This window comes from Cuculus canorus, chromosome 25 (genome assembly GCF_017976375.1).
Source record: "Cuculus canorus isolate bCucCan1 chromosome 25, bCucCan1.pri, whole genome shotgun sequence".
In the NCBI taxonomy this organism is placed as follows: domain Eukaryota; kingdom Metazoa; phylum Chordata; class Aves; order Cuculiformes; family Cuculidae; genus Cuculus; species Cuculus canorus.
Window position 1 is genome coordinate 6,630,325 of NC_071425.1, and position 15,642 is coordinate 6,645,966.

The 15,642-nt window shown below is 58.6% G+C and overlaps 1 protein-coding gene across 5 annotated transcripts; it reads left to right on the plus strand.

The window, feature by feature from the left end:
• Nucleotides 1-8,521: 8,521 nt before the first annotated feature.
• Nucleotides 8,522-13,786, plus strand: LOC104064904 (myosin light chain kinase, smooth muscle). 5 transcript variants are annotated; one of them, XM_054088426.1, is made up of 11 exons: nt 8,522-8,654; nt 9,638-9,718; nt 10,070-10,207; nt 10,577-10,667; nt 10,783-10,986; nt 11,619-11,836; nt 12,186-12,309; nt 12,388-12,540; nt 12,729-12,849; nt 12,926-13,016; nt 13,373-13,786. In XM_054088426.1, exons 3-11 carry the CDS (start codon nt 10,192-10,194, stop codon nt 13,543-13,545), a joined length of 1,191 nt encoding a protein of 396 aa, XP_053944401.1. In that variant the 5' UTR covers nt 8,522-8,654; nt 9,638-9,718; nt 10,070-10,191; the 3' UTR covers nt 13,546-13,786. The 5 variants fall into 5 exon arrangements, with proteins under 5 accessions (XP_053944401.1, XP_053944400.1, XP_053944403.1 ...); XM_054088425.1 differs by lacking the exon at nt 8,522-8,654 and having other exon boundaries at nt 9,416-9,718; XM_054088428.1 differs by lacking the exons at nt 8,522-8,654; nt 9,638-9,718 and adding an exon at nt 9,727-9,914.
• Nucleotides 13,787-15,642: the final 1,856 nt, after the last annotated feature.

Consider the following 15,642-nt stretch of genomic DNA (forward strand, 5'->3'; position numbering starts at 1 on the left):
CTCAGCCCCGTGGGGAGGCCTGGGCCGCGTTCCGGGGACCGAGGAACACCGGGCCGGGACCACCAGAAGCCGCGCTCCGCACACACAAAATGGCGGCACCGCCTCAGCCCCCGCCGCCCGCGCGCCAATCGGGAGCCTCCGTGCGCCTGCGCGCGACCAATGGGAGCGGCGCGCATCGCGGAAGGGGCGGGGCGAGCCCACCCCGGGGTATTGTCGGAGTTGTAGTCCACCCCCGCCCCAATCCCAGTTTCTTGCAGCGGCCTCGGACTCTCCGTCCCGTGATGCTCAGCGGGGCGCCACTTCCGGGTGCGGCGCGTTGCCGTGGCGACCGGCGGGGCCCAGGCCCTGATGGTGCGCGGGGCCTGGGGTCACGGTTAGCTGCCCAGGGTCGCAGTTGGCAGTCAGGGATCACGATTAGCATCTTGGGATCGCGATTAGCAGTCAGGGATTGCCGTTAGCAGCCTGGACGCGCAATTAGCAGTCAGAGATCATGGTTAGCAGCCCAGGATCGCAATTGGCAGTCGGGTATCGCGATTGGCAGCCCGGGATCACGATTAGCAGTCAGGGATCATGATTAGCAGACAGGGATAGCAATTAGCAATCAAGGATTGTGATTGGCAGCCCAGAGTCGTGATTGGCAGTGCAGGATCACAATTAGCAATCAGGGATCACGATTAGGAGTCAGCGATTGTGATTGGCAGTGCAGGATCACAATTAGCAATCAGGGATTGTGATTAGCAGCCTGGGATCACGATTAGTAACCTGGGATCATAAGTAGCACCCTGGGATCACATTTAGCAGTCATGGATCGTGATTAGCAGACAGGGATCGCAATTAGCAGCCCGGGATCATGATTTGCAGCACAGGATCACAATTAGCAATCAGGGATCGCAATTAGCAGTCAGGGATCACGATTAGCAGCCCATGAACACAATTAGCCATCAAGGATCACAACTGGCAGCACAGTATCACAGTTAGCAGTCAGGGATTGTGATTAGCGTCCTGGGATCACGACTAGCAGCCTGGGATCATAATTATCAGCCCAGGATTGCAATTAAAGCTGTGTCTCCCTGCAAGGAACACAGCCCCTTGAGTCCAGGAGCTGGAGGTAGTGGCAGTTTGCGCCCCAAATCACCTCTGCCTCCTCCTGAGGCGCCCAGGCTCCACTTTGGATCCCAGGGCGAGGAGCGACACGAAGGGCGGAGCTTTTCCAAGTGTTCCCCTTGGACTTTTCCCAAAGCCTGGGTGCTGGAAACGTTCCTCCGTGGCTGAGCCAGGGATATTTGGATGGTGCTTTCAGTCTGCAATAGGTGAGGGAATAAATAATGTGCGTTTTGGCAATCAGGATGCATAAAAGACAAACCCAAGCAATAAATCTTGCCTAAAAGCCAAACCCGAGGCTCTTGGTATGAAGGCAAACGTCTGGGACTTGGCTTTCTTAGAGGGAAGCGCGGGGCAGGCTGGGCCCAGGCCGTGATTTTGGGAAGAATGGTGCAAAGAATTGGTCTGTGCAGCTGCTTGAAGCTTTTTGAGTTGGGTTTCTGCTGTTACAAAACCACAAAGAGGTGGGGTTTTTTTCTGGGCTGGCGAACCCCAAAATCACAGCCACTGCCTATATTTGTGATTTTAGTGAGGGGGCGTTAATTGTGCTGAAGGATTTCTGACTGAAGGGTTGGTGATGGAATGGCCTGGCTGTTCCTGAACAAAAAGGGGATTGGAAGGTGTAAAATGGGCCAAACCTTGGGAGTTTGGGAGGGAAGAGGGGGCAAATCCACCTCTCCCCCTCCTCTTCTCCCAGCATGACCCTGTAATGGATTTGGGGGGACAAGCCCCCTTTGCACAGCCCCAGAGTGGCTGCAGATATTGGAGATCCCTGGGGTCACCGCTGAAACTCTTCCCGTCCCTGACCAACACTGGGGTGGCAGCACCGAGACCCACACACGGTGATGGCAGTGACTGACACAAATCCTCACTTCTCTCAGAGGATTTTGTGCCCCAGGGCTCTGGGAAATATTGGAATCTTTGTGTGGGTAGGAGGGAGGCAGAGCCCTGCTCTCCGGGATGCTCCTCGGACATGGTTGCTGCTCCTCACAGCCTCTCAGCACACCCTGAGCTCCCGGTGGTCAGATGTGCTCCTGCTGCTGACCCATCCTGGCAGGCTGGGGGGAGGAACCCCCTTTTTGGTGGGTTTTCCAGGTTTCAGTACCTGTGGTACTGGCAGCTCAAGGAGACCACAGTCCCCAGGCAGTGCCGGTGGGCTTTGCCTCCCTGCATGTCCCATTTCCTGGGATTTTGTGCCTTCATGGGGTCAGAGCCCAGCCACAGCCCCCTCGATCCAGGGCGTCTGTGCTGTGGGACCCCCCTCCCTGCTCCTGTGCCCCCTCTTGCTGAAGCAGCACACGAGGTGGAGGCACAGGGAGAGTTTGTGGGCACAGGGAACAGCCTGGCATGCTGATAAGAGAGCAGCCCTGCAGAGAAGGACTTGGGGTGCTGGTCAATGAGAAGCTCAACATGAGCCATAACGTGTGCTCACAGCCCAGAAACCAACTGTGTCCTGGGCTGCATCCAAAGCAGCGTGGCCAGCAGGGTGAGGGAGGGGATTCTGCCCCTCTGTTCCTCTCTTGGGAGACCTCATCTGGAGGATTGTGTCCAGTTCTGGAATCCTCAATGTAAGAAGGAGATGGAGCTGTTGGAACGGGTCCAGAGGAGGCTACAAGGATGATCCGAGGGCTGGAGCACCTCTGCTACGAGGACAGGCTGAGAGAGTTGGGGTTCTTCAGCCTGGAGAAGAGAAAGCTCCGAGGAGACGTTATAGCAACCTTCCAGTGCCTGAAGGGGCTACAGGAAAGCTGGAGAGGGACTCTTCATAAAGGCTTGTGGTGACAGGACAAGGGGGAACGGGTATAAACTGGGGAGGGGCAGATTTAGACTGGACATTAGGAAGAATTTGTTCCCCATGAGAGTGGTGAGACCCTGGCCCAGGTTGCCCAGGGAGGTTGTGGCTGCCCCATCCCTGGAGGTGTTCAAGGTCAGGTTGGATGGGCCTTGGGCAGCCTGATCCAGTGGGATGTCCCTGCCCATGGCAGAGGGGTTGGAACTGGATGATCTTTAAGGTCCCTTCCAACCCAAACCATTCTATGATTCTATGATTCTCTCTTTACGGTGAAGCTGGTGTCAAACGGCCCTGGCACAGCATCCACAGCTGCTTCCCACAGCCACCACCACCCAGTGCCCACTGCCCAGTATCCCCCAGCACCCAGTATCCATCACTCAGCATCCCAGTTCCAGTAACCCAGCACTCTCAACAGCCCAGCTTCCCAGCAACCACTTACCCAACATCCATCTCCCCATCTTCCAGTGGTCCCAGCACCTTGCATCCGTTTCCCATCTCCCTAGCACCCAACACCAGCCTCCCAGTCCTCCCATTTTCCCAGCTCCCAGCGCTCCCATCTCTCAGCACCCAGCATTCCCAGCACTCTGCACCGAGCTTCCACTGCTCCCAGTACCCAGCTCACAGAACTCCCCTATGCCAGCACTCCTAGCATTCCCAGTATTCTATACCCATCTCCCAGCACTCCCAGCTCCTGTTTCCCAGTGCTCCCAGCACCCTACACCCATCTCCCAGTGCTCCCATCTTCTAGCACCCAGTGCTCCAACACCCATTTGCCATCGTTCCCATCTCCCATAGCTCCCAGCTCCCATTGCTCCCAGTTCCCATCTCCCAGCACCCATTTCCCATTGCTCCCATCACTCCCAGTACCCATCTCCCAGCACCCATTTCCCACTGCTCCCAGCTCCCATCGCTCCTTGCTCCCATGGTTCCCATCTCCCAGCACCCATTTCCAATTGCTCCCATCACTCCCAGTACCCATCTCCCAGCACCCATTTCCAATTGCTCCCATCGCACCCAGTTCCCATTGCTCCCAGCTCCCATCTGCCATACCTCCCTGCTCCCATGGTTCCCATCTCCCAGCACCCATTTCCTATTGCTCACAGTTCCCATCTCCCAGCACCCATTTCCCAGCACCCATTTCCAATAGCTCCCATCACTCCCAGTTCCCATCTCCCAGCACCCATTTCCCATTGCTCCCAGTTCCCATCTCCCAGCACCCATTTCCAATTGCTCCCATCACTTCCAGTACCCATCTCCCAGCATCCATTTCCCATCTCTCCCAGCTCCCATAGCTCCCGTTTCCCATCTCCCAGCATCCATTTCCCATCGCTCCCAGTGCCTATTGCTCCCGGCTCTCATCGCTCCCTGCTCCCATTTCCCATTCCCATAGCTACAATTGCTCCCAGTTCCCATCGCTCCCAGTTCCCAGTCAGACATCTCCCACCTCCCAGTGCTCCCAGTACACGGCTGCTCCTCCCTCCCCGGGCGCTGGGCGGCGCCAGACCCGGCCTCTTGCGCCCCGTCTGGCCCCGCCCACGGCCACCCTGGCCCCGCCCACTGCACCACGCCATGATCTCGCCCTTAGCCCCGCCCACAGAGACCACCTCCCCCGCTAGCCACGCCCACACGGAACACATCCCCCTTAGCCCCGCCCACACAAACACTGCACCGCCCTTAGCCCCGCCCATGAGAAGTGCCCGACCCCGCCCCTCACACAGCCCCGCCCACAAGTGGAGACTGATCCCGTCCTTGGTTCCGCCCATAGAGAGTCCATGGCCCCGCCCCTGCTATTGGCCCCGCCCCATGGAGCCCCTGATCCCGCCCCCACCCTCGACCACGCCCACACGGGACTTCATGGCCCCGCCCCTCCATTGGCCCCACCTACAGGGAGCTCATGGTCCCGCCCCTGGCCCCGCCCACACGTCACCCTGGCTGCGCCCCCCAGGGTCCCGGTGCCTCCATTGCCCCTTCGGGGCCTCCACATGTCCCCATGTCCCCTACGTGTCCCCTTGTCCCCCTGGGTGTCCCCATGCGTCCCCTTGTCCCCAGTGTGTCCCCATGTCCCCTGGGTATTCCTACGTGTCCCCATGTGTCCCCATGTCCCCTGGGTATTCCTACGTGTCCCCATGTGTCCCCATGTCCCTCACATGTCCCCTGGACACCCCCACGTGGCCCCATGTCCCTTGGGGGCCCCTGTGTCCCTTGTGACCCTCTGTCCCTCAAGTCCCCACATGTTCCCATGTCTCCTGGCTGTCCCCTTGCCCCCCATGTGTCCCCATGTCCCCTGGGTTTCCCCATGTGTGGATTCCCACCAGCTCTCCTGTGACCCCCCAGGTGGTCTCCATGTCCCCTAGGTGTCCCCACATATCCCATGACCCTCTGGGCATCCCCGTGTCCCCTTGGGTGTCCCCATGTCCTCTGGGTGTCCCCACGTGTACTCATGCCCCTTTGGGTGTCTCCCAGTGCCCTTTGTGCCCCCCGTGTCCCTCTGTGTCACCCACATGTCCCTGGACCCTCCCAGGTCCCTGTGGCTTCCATGTGCCCCCGTCCCTGGTGTCCCCATGTCTCTTGTGTCCCCCTGCATGCCCCCACGTCCTCCGTGTTGCCCATGTTCCTCCCATGACCCCTGTGTCCCTCATGTCTTCTTTGTCCCTCCGTCTGCCTCTCATGTCTCCTTCATCCCCAGTGTCCCCTACCTCTCCTGTGTCCCTTCCATGTTCCCTTGGTGTCCCCTGTCCTCTGAATACTTGCCTTTGTCTGTGGTGTCCTCCTATGTCCCCATTTCCTCCATGTGCCCCCACGTCCTCCCCATGTCCCCATATGCCCCCGTGTCCCCTGTGACCCCCAGGTCGCCATGTCCTACACGTACCCATGTCTCCCATATCCTCCATATGGCCATGTCACCCACATCCCCACACACCTGGCCCCAGTGCACACGCGCCATCCCCAGATGATGGGGAACAGAGACCACCCTAGATGGTGGGGAGCAGGGACCATGACCTTCTCAGATGGTGGGGAGCAGAGACCATGACCACCCTAGATGATGGGTAGCAGGGACCTTGCCTCCCTAGATGATGGGGAGCAAACAGACCCTCAGATCCAGGTGAGGTGACCCCATCCCCCCAAGCTACCCTGTTGCCAGGTGACAAAGTCCACCAGGTGGATCCTGCAGCAACACCATTTATTGTAGGGCCTACAAAAAAGCAGAGGCACCTGAATCTGCCCAGAACCCCATGTCGAGGGGGCCTGGCTCAGCCCAAAGGCAGCTCGGGGGGGTCTGGGTCAGCTTGGGGGGGTCTGGTGGCACCCCAAAGGGAGGATGAGCGGGTTCATGATGGGACATCACCTGGAAATCCCATCCTGGCTCTGCCAGGGGCTTTTCCAGGCAGATGGGGACAACTTGATCAGCCAAAGGGAACCCCTGGGTGCCTGGGTACGAGTGCTAACAATTAATTAATTCATTTTATTTATTACTTTCACTAATTAATTTATTTTATAATGTACAAGAAGAGGATATCCATGGCATGTAACAACATTTCCGATGGGGCACCTTCCCTATTCTGAAAGCAAAGGGACAAGATGGGATCATGGCTGTTAAACGAAGCGCCGTCGGTAATGACGTTCGTTTTGAAGGCTGGAAAAGACCAAAGGACGAATGGATCTGCTTATCCATCCCCAAACCGGCTTGTTTGTCCTTGCTCCTTAAAATCCTTCCAGCTTTTCCGACTGTTGATCCTAAACTCCTGAGGATGCTCCAGCAGATGAGATTAAGGGGAAATTTGGTTTGGAGATTGAAGATTAAATGTTGGGCTTAGAGGAGGCTGAGCTGGGCTCTGCTCCCACGGGAATTAAAGGCTGGGAGTGGGATAACTGGTGGTGCTGGGATGAGGCTGGGAACAGCCGTATTGTCCCACACCAGTGCTTGGTCCCAGGCCACTTGTTATCCTCACTGGACACCAGGAGAAACCATATTGATGTCCATTGGTGGCAAGAAGCTGAGCGTAGATGGTGCCCAGGGTGGTGACCCATCACCATGATGCCCCATGCCATCCAGGGACTCCAGGCTGGTGCCATGGGGCTGTGCTTTGGATGCGCCTTTCCATCTGGAGGGGTTGGGTGGGAAGCAGCTCCTGTGGGATTTGCCCTCCAGCCGAGCAGTGGATCGCAGTGTGTCCTCGTGGGGACGGTGGCTGCTGCCACCCCACCCAAAGTCCCCCCCCCCAGATTCCACATCTTTTTCCTCTCCTGGCCTTTTTCTGCTCATTGTTGCTCTCCGATGAGCATCAGGCCAACACTGACATCAAGTGGCTGCTGGGATCCTTCGCTTGCCTGGGCCATATCCTGCCTTTCCCGGTGCTGGGAGCAGCCCAGTATCACCCACATGGACTCATCCTGCCCTGGCGAGGGGCCTGGAGCCAAGCGGTGTCAGGAGCACAGCTGGTGGCGCCGGACATCAATCTGGGATCCCATCACCCCTCACCAGGCAGGCAGGATGCGGCCGGCTCCTCTCCATCATCATTTTGGCTGGCAATGGCTGAACATGAGCCAGCAGTGGCCCAGGTGGCCAAGAAGGCCAACAGCATCCTGAGTTGGACCAGCCATGGGGTGGCAGCAGGAGCAGGGCAGGGATTGGGCCCCTGAATTTGGCGCTGGTGAAGCTGCACCTCAAATCCTCGTTTCAGTTTTGGGCCCTTCACTGCAAGGAGGACATTAAGGGGGTGGAGCACGTCCAGAGAGGGGAACGGAGGTGGGGAAGGGTCTGGAGAACAGAGGTTCTGGGAGCGGCTGAGGGCCCTGGGGCTGTTTGGTCTGGAGAAGAGGAGGCTGAGGGGAGACCTCATCACTCTGTGCAGCTCCTGGAAAGGAGGTTGTGGTGAGGTGGGTGTTGGGCTCTTTTTGCAGGTGACAAGTGATGGGACGAGAGGAAATGGCCTCAAGTTGTGCCAGGGGAGGTTTAGATTGGATATCAGGAAAAAATTAATTCCAGAAAGGGTGGGGAAGTGGGGAAGGGGCTGGAGAACAAGGGTTATGAGGAGCGGCTGAGGGACCTGGGGTTGTTTAGCCTGGAGAAGAGAAGGCTGAGGGGAGACCTTATTGCTCTCTACAACTGCCTGAAAGGAGGTTGTGGAGAGGAGGGAGCTGGGCTCTGCTCCCAAGTGACAGAGGACAGGACAAGGGGGAATGGCCTCAAGCTCCGCCAGGGGAGGTTTAGATCAGACATTAAGAAAAACTTCTTCACAGAAAGGTCTCTCAGGCCCTGCAGAGGCTGCGCAGGGCGGTGGTGGAGTCTCCACCATTGGAGGTGTTTAAAAGTCAGGTGGGTGAGGTGCCTGGGGACATATTTAGTAGTGGACAGGGATGGTTTGGCTCGATGATCTCAAAAGTCTTTTCCAACCTAGTGATTCTATGACTCTCCGCTCACCCCGCTGCCTGTCCCCAGCCAGCCCATGGCTGTGTCCTCCTCCTGTCCCCAGCGTCCCCGGCAGTCGATATCGGGGCTGAGCCGAGCGCGCTGCGGTCATCGCCGAGCATCCGCTGCCGGGATCCCCGGCCACGGCACCCCCGTTCCACAGCTCTGCGCCGCTGGTGGCAAGGTCACGGGTGAGCAGCGAGGTGGTGGTGGCCCTGCCACCGCCCTGGTGCTGGGGACACTTCTCCCTAACACCCTGCCGGCAGCTGTGGACTTTGTGCCGAGCACAGGAATGGTGACGTGTCTGCCAGGGCCCCGAATCGCCCGCCAGACCTGGCGTCCGAGCAGCAGGTAACTCCGGGGTGACACCCTTTCCACTCAGGGTGACGCTGTGGCATGGGGCTCCCCACGGGGATGGGTCCCCCCACGGTGCTGCTGCTCCAGTCCTCAATCTGGAGGCACCTCCAGGAAGAACTCACGGTGTTCTGATTTATTACAGAGGAACCGGAGCCGTGGCGGGGTGCTGAGTGCCCGCACAGTCCCGCTTTTGGGGAAGAAAGGCTGGAAAACCCCATTTTTGCTCCAAACTTCAGGGTTTGGAGGAGTTTTGCAACACCCCATCCCACTTCCTTGAAGGCCAGGCTGGATGGGGCTTGGAGCAGCCTGATCTGGTGGGAGGTGTCCCATGGTGAGGGGGTTGGAATCCAATGATCTCTAAGGTCCCTTCCAACCCAACCCATGCCATGGTTCTATGATTCCTCCCAGTTTTTTTAAAATATCCTCTTCCCGTTCCTCCCAGTTTCCCTGAACCCAGAGCCAAGCTCACCTGGGGAAGCCCAAAGCCCAGGGTGGCTTTCAGGGAGCTCCAAGGAGCTCCATGGGCTGCAGGTGGAGCTGGGAATGGGGGCACAGGTGTGGGTGCTCAGCCCCCTGCAGGAACCCACTTAGGGGTGGGGAAGGAGATGGGGATGTGCCGGGGTTGGGCTGCAGGTGGTTTTAGCTCCAGAGAGTTGGGAGAACTGAGCTCTCTGCTGTGCGATGAGGTGGGTCAGGTCTCTGCAAGCCCTTCTCTCTGTGTGAGACCCCCTAAAGGGGGGGTCAGGGCTTTGGGATGCCGGACATGGTGTGGGGAGGGCTCAACAGTGATGCTGGTCGTTGTTTATCCCCTAAGTCCGGAAGCTTTCTGCTGGGAAGGAAAGGGAGGGGAGAAGTGGGACCGTTCCCAGAACTGGAGCGGGAGGGATGCTCCTGGCTGTGCCTGGAGACACCTCCGAGACACCCCCATCTGGATGGTCCCAGTGGTCCTTGACCCTGGTATTGCCTCTTCTTCCCAGCTCCCTGGTGTCTCTGCAGTGACTGGGAAGGACCAGGGACCTGCTGGTGGCCTGAGACAGGACAGAAACAGGTGGAGACAGGTCAGTACTGTGGCTCTTGAGTTGGGTGCTCCTCCCAGCACCCTTGGGTGTCATCACCCTGGCCTCCTAACGTTCACGTGGATGGAGCTGGGAGGAGAAGTGTGTGACGCAGCTGGTCCTTTGCCCCAGAAGAGCAGCTTTTCCTGGGGATTTCCTGGCTGATGCAAGACGGGACGTGAGAAAAACAATGGCTAAGGTGCTGCTGAAAAGAGGTTGTCCCCACCCGAGAAGGGACCTTGCTTTAAGATGGGGTTTGGCTGCTTGCTGGGTGTCACTGGGTCCACCAGGATGTCAGCTCTTGGGTAGGATGGGGAGTGTGGGTGGAGATATACTGGTGGTCTCGCATGGCAGGGAGAAGGTGCAGGGCTCCAGGGAGCAGCTGGAGTGGACCCAGAACATCAGCTGCCTCAGCACCCTCCTCCAGCACCCATCCTGACTGCGCCAGCACCCAGCGAGGAACTGGTGACACCACCATGTCCCAGGCAGAAGGTATTGCTGAGCCCTCCGTTGGTCCTGAGGGAGGGTCAGGCTTTGCATAGGGACCCCAGTTCTGGTGTGACACCCCCCCATCCCAAACCAACACCCATCTCCCTCCCCTCCTCTTCAATCACCTGGCTTCCTTTGGGTTTTTGATCCAAGCCCTGGTCTGCAGGGTGCTGGGCTGCTCCAGGAGATCCTGTGGCAGCAGCTCCTGTCCCCATGTTTCCCCTTAGTCCCATCTGCACTGCACGGGGAGGTGGTTGGACCTGGATGGATGAGGAGTGGGCACAGAAATGAGCCCTGGAGGGGGAACGCAGGCTGCTGCTCCCCAAAGTGTGAGGGAACCATGCATAGACCACCTTGCTCCATCCCTCCCAGGAGGCAAGGAGACCTTTGAATACTGTGATGTGGTCATCAACAGCCAGGAAAAGGTTTCCGACGTGTACACGCAGCTGGAGAAGCTGGGAGAGTAAGTGGAGGTCCCAGTTCCCCACCTCTTTGGGGTGGTCCATGGTTCTCCATGCGCAGCCCATGGTGGGATGCAGTGTGGTGGTGATGGATCTTCCATCCTCGCTTTGTCCCAGGGGAAAATTTGGGACCGTGTACCGGCTGCAGGAAAAAGCCACCGGCAAAATCAGGGCTGGGAAATATTTCCGGACGCGGACAACTAAAGAGAAGCAGGCTGCTCGGGCCGAGGTGGAGCTCATGAACCTCTTGCATCACCCACGCCTAGTGCAGTGCCTCGCCGCCTTCCAGGGTCCCGCTGAGCTGGTGATGGTGATGGAGTAGTGAGTGGAGGGGCAGAGTCAAATTTGGGGGCAGTGCTGGACCCTGCAAGAAAGGGTGTGGTAGGTGGGGAGGTGTCCCTGCATTGTGGGGTGTTGGCACGGGCTGTAGGATGGATGAGGAACCTGCAGAGCCTGGAAGCAGGGGTGGGGAGATCCTTCCAGAACGCTGAGTCTGGGTTGCCCCGGTGAGGCTTCTCCTTGGATCTGTTAGACTCCAATGGGGCCTCCAGATCCTTGTCCTCCTCAGCATGGCAGTTGGGGAGGGGTTCTTGCGCTGTGGGGTGCTGGCATGAAGTGTAGGATGGATGGGGAACCTGCAGAGCCTGGAGATACAGGTGGTGAGATCCTCCCAGAGCACTGAGTTTCGGCTCTCTGATGAGGCTTCTCCCTGGTAGACCTCAATGGGGCTTTTCCAGCACCTTGTCCTCCCCCAGAGTGGCAGGTGGGGAGGGGCCCTTGCATTGTGGGGTGCTGACACGGAGCATAGGATGGACGGGGAACCTGCAGACCCTGGAGATATGTGTGGTGAGATCCTCCCAGAGTGCTGAGTTTGGGGTCCCCAGAGGGTCTTGTCCTCCTCAGGGCTGGTAGACCCCAGCATGGTCCCCAGCACTTTGCCATCCCCCATCCAGTGTGGCAGGTGGAGAGCTCTTTGAGCGCATCGTGGATGATGACTTCGAGCACACGGAGCCCAGCAGTGCCCAGTATGTGCAGCAGATCCTGGAGGGGCTGCAGTTCATGCACGACCAGGCCATCGTCCACCTTGACCTCAAACCTGAGAACATAGTCTGCATCAGTCCTGGTAGCCACTGGCTCAAGATCATCGACTTTGGCTTGGCGCGAAAGCTGGGTGAGCATGGAGGGGGCTCCTGGGGAACCAGGACAGGGACTGTCACTGTCACAGGGACGTGATCTGGTGTCCTCCTGCCTGTGCCTTTGGCACAGACAGCTCTGTGGCACCATGATCTGTTCTGGTGACCATAAGATGCTCTGGAGAAATCTGAGGTGGGGATCTCCTGTGGGTACCCAGCACCCAGGGATGTTCTAGGAGATCACCAAGACCTGCAATGAGTCCTGGAGTGGGGCAGATTCGCCTGGATGCAGGCGCTCATCCACCCAGCACCTGTTGGAGTGCAGCTGGGCTGCCCCTGGGAGATCCCAGCTGGACACTTTCCCCATCTTCTCCATCTTCTCTGCAGCTCCAGACACCCCTGTGAAGGTGCTGCACGGCACTCCTGAGTTCATGGCTCCAGAAGTGGTCGCCTTTGAGCCTGTGGGCTTCACCACAGACATGTGGAGCGTTGGCGTCATCTGCTACATCCTGTGAGTGGCCTCCTGGGGACAGCAGGTTGGCCTGGAGGGTGTTGAGCTGTCACTGATGTCCTTGCATCACGTCTCCAGGCTGAGCGGGGAGTCCCCCTTCCAGGGGGACAATGACATGGAAACGCTGAGCAACATCACAGCTGCTCAGTGGGACTTTGAGGAGGAGACCTTCTCGGAGATCTCTGAGCAGGCCAAGGACTTCATCAGTGAGCTGCTGCAGAAGGACCCCCGGTAGGACCTGGGAGGTGGTTGTGGGGTGCATCCCATGCTCGGGACTGGGGTTGGGCTGGGTTTTGGGGTGCCAAGGGAATGGGCAGGAGAAAGCACTCGATGCGGTTGGTGGAGGTGATTCTCCATACCAGCTGCTGAGGGTCTGGTGGTGGTGCAGCCCCCCCATGACCACCCCATCTGCCTCCCAGACACCGTCTCTCCAGCGCGGGGGCTCTCCTGCACCCCTGGCTGCAGCAGCCCCAGCCCAGCAGCTCAAAGGCACTGTCGAAGGAGAGGATTAAGCAGTTCCTGACTCGTCGGAAGTGGCAGGTACCTGGGGGGCTGATGAGGACGTGAGGATGGGGATGGCTCTGGTGGAGCTCAATGCCCTTCCTCTTCTCTCCAGAAAACAGGCAAAGCCTTGCTGGCCCTCAACAGGTTGACCCTGCTGTCCCAGACCCCGGAGAGGAAAGCATCAGAGGCTCAGGATGAGGAAGGTGAAGCACCATCCCCAACACATCCCATCAGCCCATTCTCTCTACTCTGCCACCCCCAACTCATGCTTCTGGGCAGCTTCTCCCACCTTTGTTCCAACATACCCTGGTTCCACCAAACACCCAGGCATTGCTGCTCCAGCTTCAGTGCCCCAGGGTCCTCTCCATCCTCATCTCTTTGAGATGCAGCCTTGGAACAGGCGCATCCCACTCTTCAGGGCTGGGACCTGTGTGTGATCCCAAGCTGATCCCTACAGGATCCCATGGATCACTCATGGGTGCCACACATGTCCCTCAGCAGAGAAGGGAGGTTGAACTCTGCCATCTCCTCACTGTTCCCTCTGTCCATCTGCCCACAGACCTGGGCTGCAGCCCGGAGGAGGACCAAACCTCTGGATCTCTGCCCCAACCAGGACCTACCGGCTTGGAGCTGCTGATGGACCGAGAGGAGGAGGAGGAGGATCGTGGGAGCACTGTGGCTGGAGGGGAGGCCGAGAGCAGGGTCGGCATGGCCGTGCCACCCCAGCCCTAGACCCCCGCGAGCAGCTGGTGAGAGAGGAGCGTGGAGTGGTGGAGATGGAGCCTCCTCCTCCAGCAGCTCACACGATGACCTGGACCCCCGGGTGGATACAGAACCTGGTGCTCCTTTCTCGTAGGTGGGCTGTGGTGTCCCACGGTGTCCCTGCGCTGGTGTGGGGACAGCAGGTGTGGCGGGAACCAGCGTTCCTGGCTGCATGGCCACCAGGGGTTGAGCTGTCACCAATAAAGCACTGAAGACCTCTGTACTCCCTGTGCTGCTCCTTGTGTCCCTGAGAGGGGTGGGAAAGAGCTGCCAAAGCTGTGTCTGCCCTTTGGGAGCTGGTACCAGGCTCCCCTGTCAACCCGGGCCACCACCTTTTGTCTTCTCCAGGAGAGACGCTGGCCCTGGGGACAGGGACTGAGCGGGGATGGCTCTGGCAGCGGCCCTAAAGACTTGTTTGGAGGTGTCCTCTCATCATCAAGGGGTGGTTGGCTTCGTACGCCGAGCCCACAGGCAGGTGGAGCCAGGATGAGCCCTGGGATCTCTGGCCTCTCTGGGCCAGCTCTGGTACCAGCAGGGCTAGAGAGGCCCGGAAACTTCTGAGTGATCTCCAACCTTCTCCTACAGATGCAGCGTGGGCAGGAATCAGGGTTTGGGAGCCCGTCTTCTTCATGAGATGCCCAGCCCTGCCCTTGGGGAGGGACAACCCCGGGCACTGGGCTGTGCTGGGGGGCACCCAGCTGGGAAGCAGCTTGGCAGAAATGGACCTGGAGGTCCTGGTGGACACCAGGTTGACCACGATCCAGCAATGTGACCTTGCTTCAAAGAAGGTGAATGGTGGTCTGGGCTGCGTTAGACATCGTCTTGCCAGCAGGTGGAGGGAGGGATCCTTCTCTTGAGTCAGCGATGGTGAGGCCACGCCTGGTGTCACGTTCTGGTCTCCCCAGTGCAAAAGAGACGTGGATGTACTGATGACCTTGATTAAGGATGACGGAAAGGCTGGAGCTCCTCACCTATGAGGAAAGGTTGAGGGTGCTGGGACTGTGTAGCCAAGAGAAGAGAAGGCTCAGGGGCCACCTCATCATCATCTTTAAGTACCTGATGGGAGGGTGTCGAGAGGATGGAGCCAGGCTCTTCTCGGTGGTGCCCAGTGACAGGACTAGAGACTGTGAGCACCAGCTGAAACACAGGAGGTTCCATCTGACCCTCAGGAAATGCTTTTTAACTGGTGGTGGAGCACTGGCACAGGTTGTCCAGGGACGCTGTGTGGCCTCCATCTTTGGAGATACTAAACTATCTAGGCATGGTCCTGGGCACCCTGCTCTAGGGGGCTCTGCCGGAGTCGGGGGATGCACCAGATGATCTCCAGAGGTCCTTTCCGACCTCAGCCATCCTGTGGTTCTGTGAAAACCCACTTTCTGTTCTCACTGGGCTGGGGGCTGCTCTTCCTGAGCACTTGCTGATGCCAGAGGACTTGAGAAGGGGCTCTGGTCAGAGTGGTCCATCCCTGTGCCTGCTGAAGGCTGCAGCTGTGCCCTACAACTCCTGGCTGAGACACGGCTTCAACTCTTCCTCCTCCAGCGCCAGGCGAGGCCACCAGAGGAGTAGGAGGAAAGTGTTATTTTTACTGAACAGAACCAAATCCACCCACTCTCATAACCAGGGCAGAGGCACGGGTCTGAGAGCTGCAGCGTGGGGCCACCCATGGGACAGGGATGAGAAGGAGCATCAGCTACCGGAGCTGCTGCTGGTCTAGTGATGACAAACCTGCTTTTGGATTGTTTGCTGAACCCTCTAGGAAGCTGGTGGCCACCATGGTAGGAGGTTTCCATATCAGAACGTGGCATCCTGCTGCCTCCGGAGATGGACAGACCAGCCGGAGTGCCTGTGGGCCCTTGGCTGGGGGGACTTCATGGCTCTTATCTGCGCTCCTCTTGGGGTGATGGGGGGTGGAGTGCTGTCACCTTCCTGTTCTACTGTTGTGGCTTTATCGGCACCCACGCCTGACTTGAATTTCTGTGGCAAAAGCCTGTTCTTCTTAATAACACCCATGGTCGCTTCTGGGCGTGTCTGGCCATGGCAAACAGGAGACCACCACGGTGCGGTGGA

Excerpts from the sequence above, each read along its gene's own strand:
- LOC104064904 (XM_054088423.1), top strand. The coding sequence starts at position 10,063 with ATGGCAGGGAGAAGGTGCAGGGCTCCAGGGAGCAGCTGGAGTGGACCC. Across the intron at positions 12,310-12,387 it reads GGCGTCATCTGCTACATCCT|GCTGAGCGGGGAGTCCCCCT; the intron begins GTGAGTGGCCTC and ends TCACGTCTCCAG. Across the intron at positions 12,541-12,728 it reads CTGCTGCAGAAGGACCCCCG|ACACCGTCTCTCCAGCGCGG; the intron begins GTAGGACCTGGG and ends TCTGCCTCCCAG.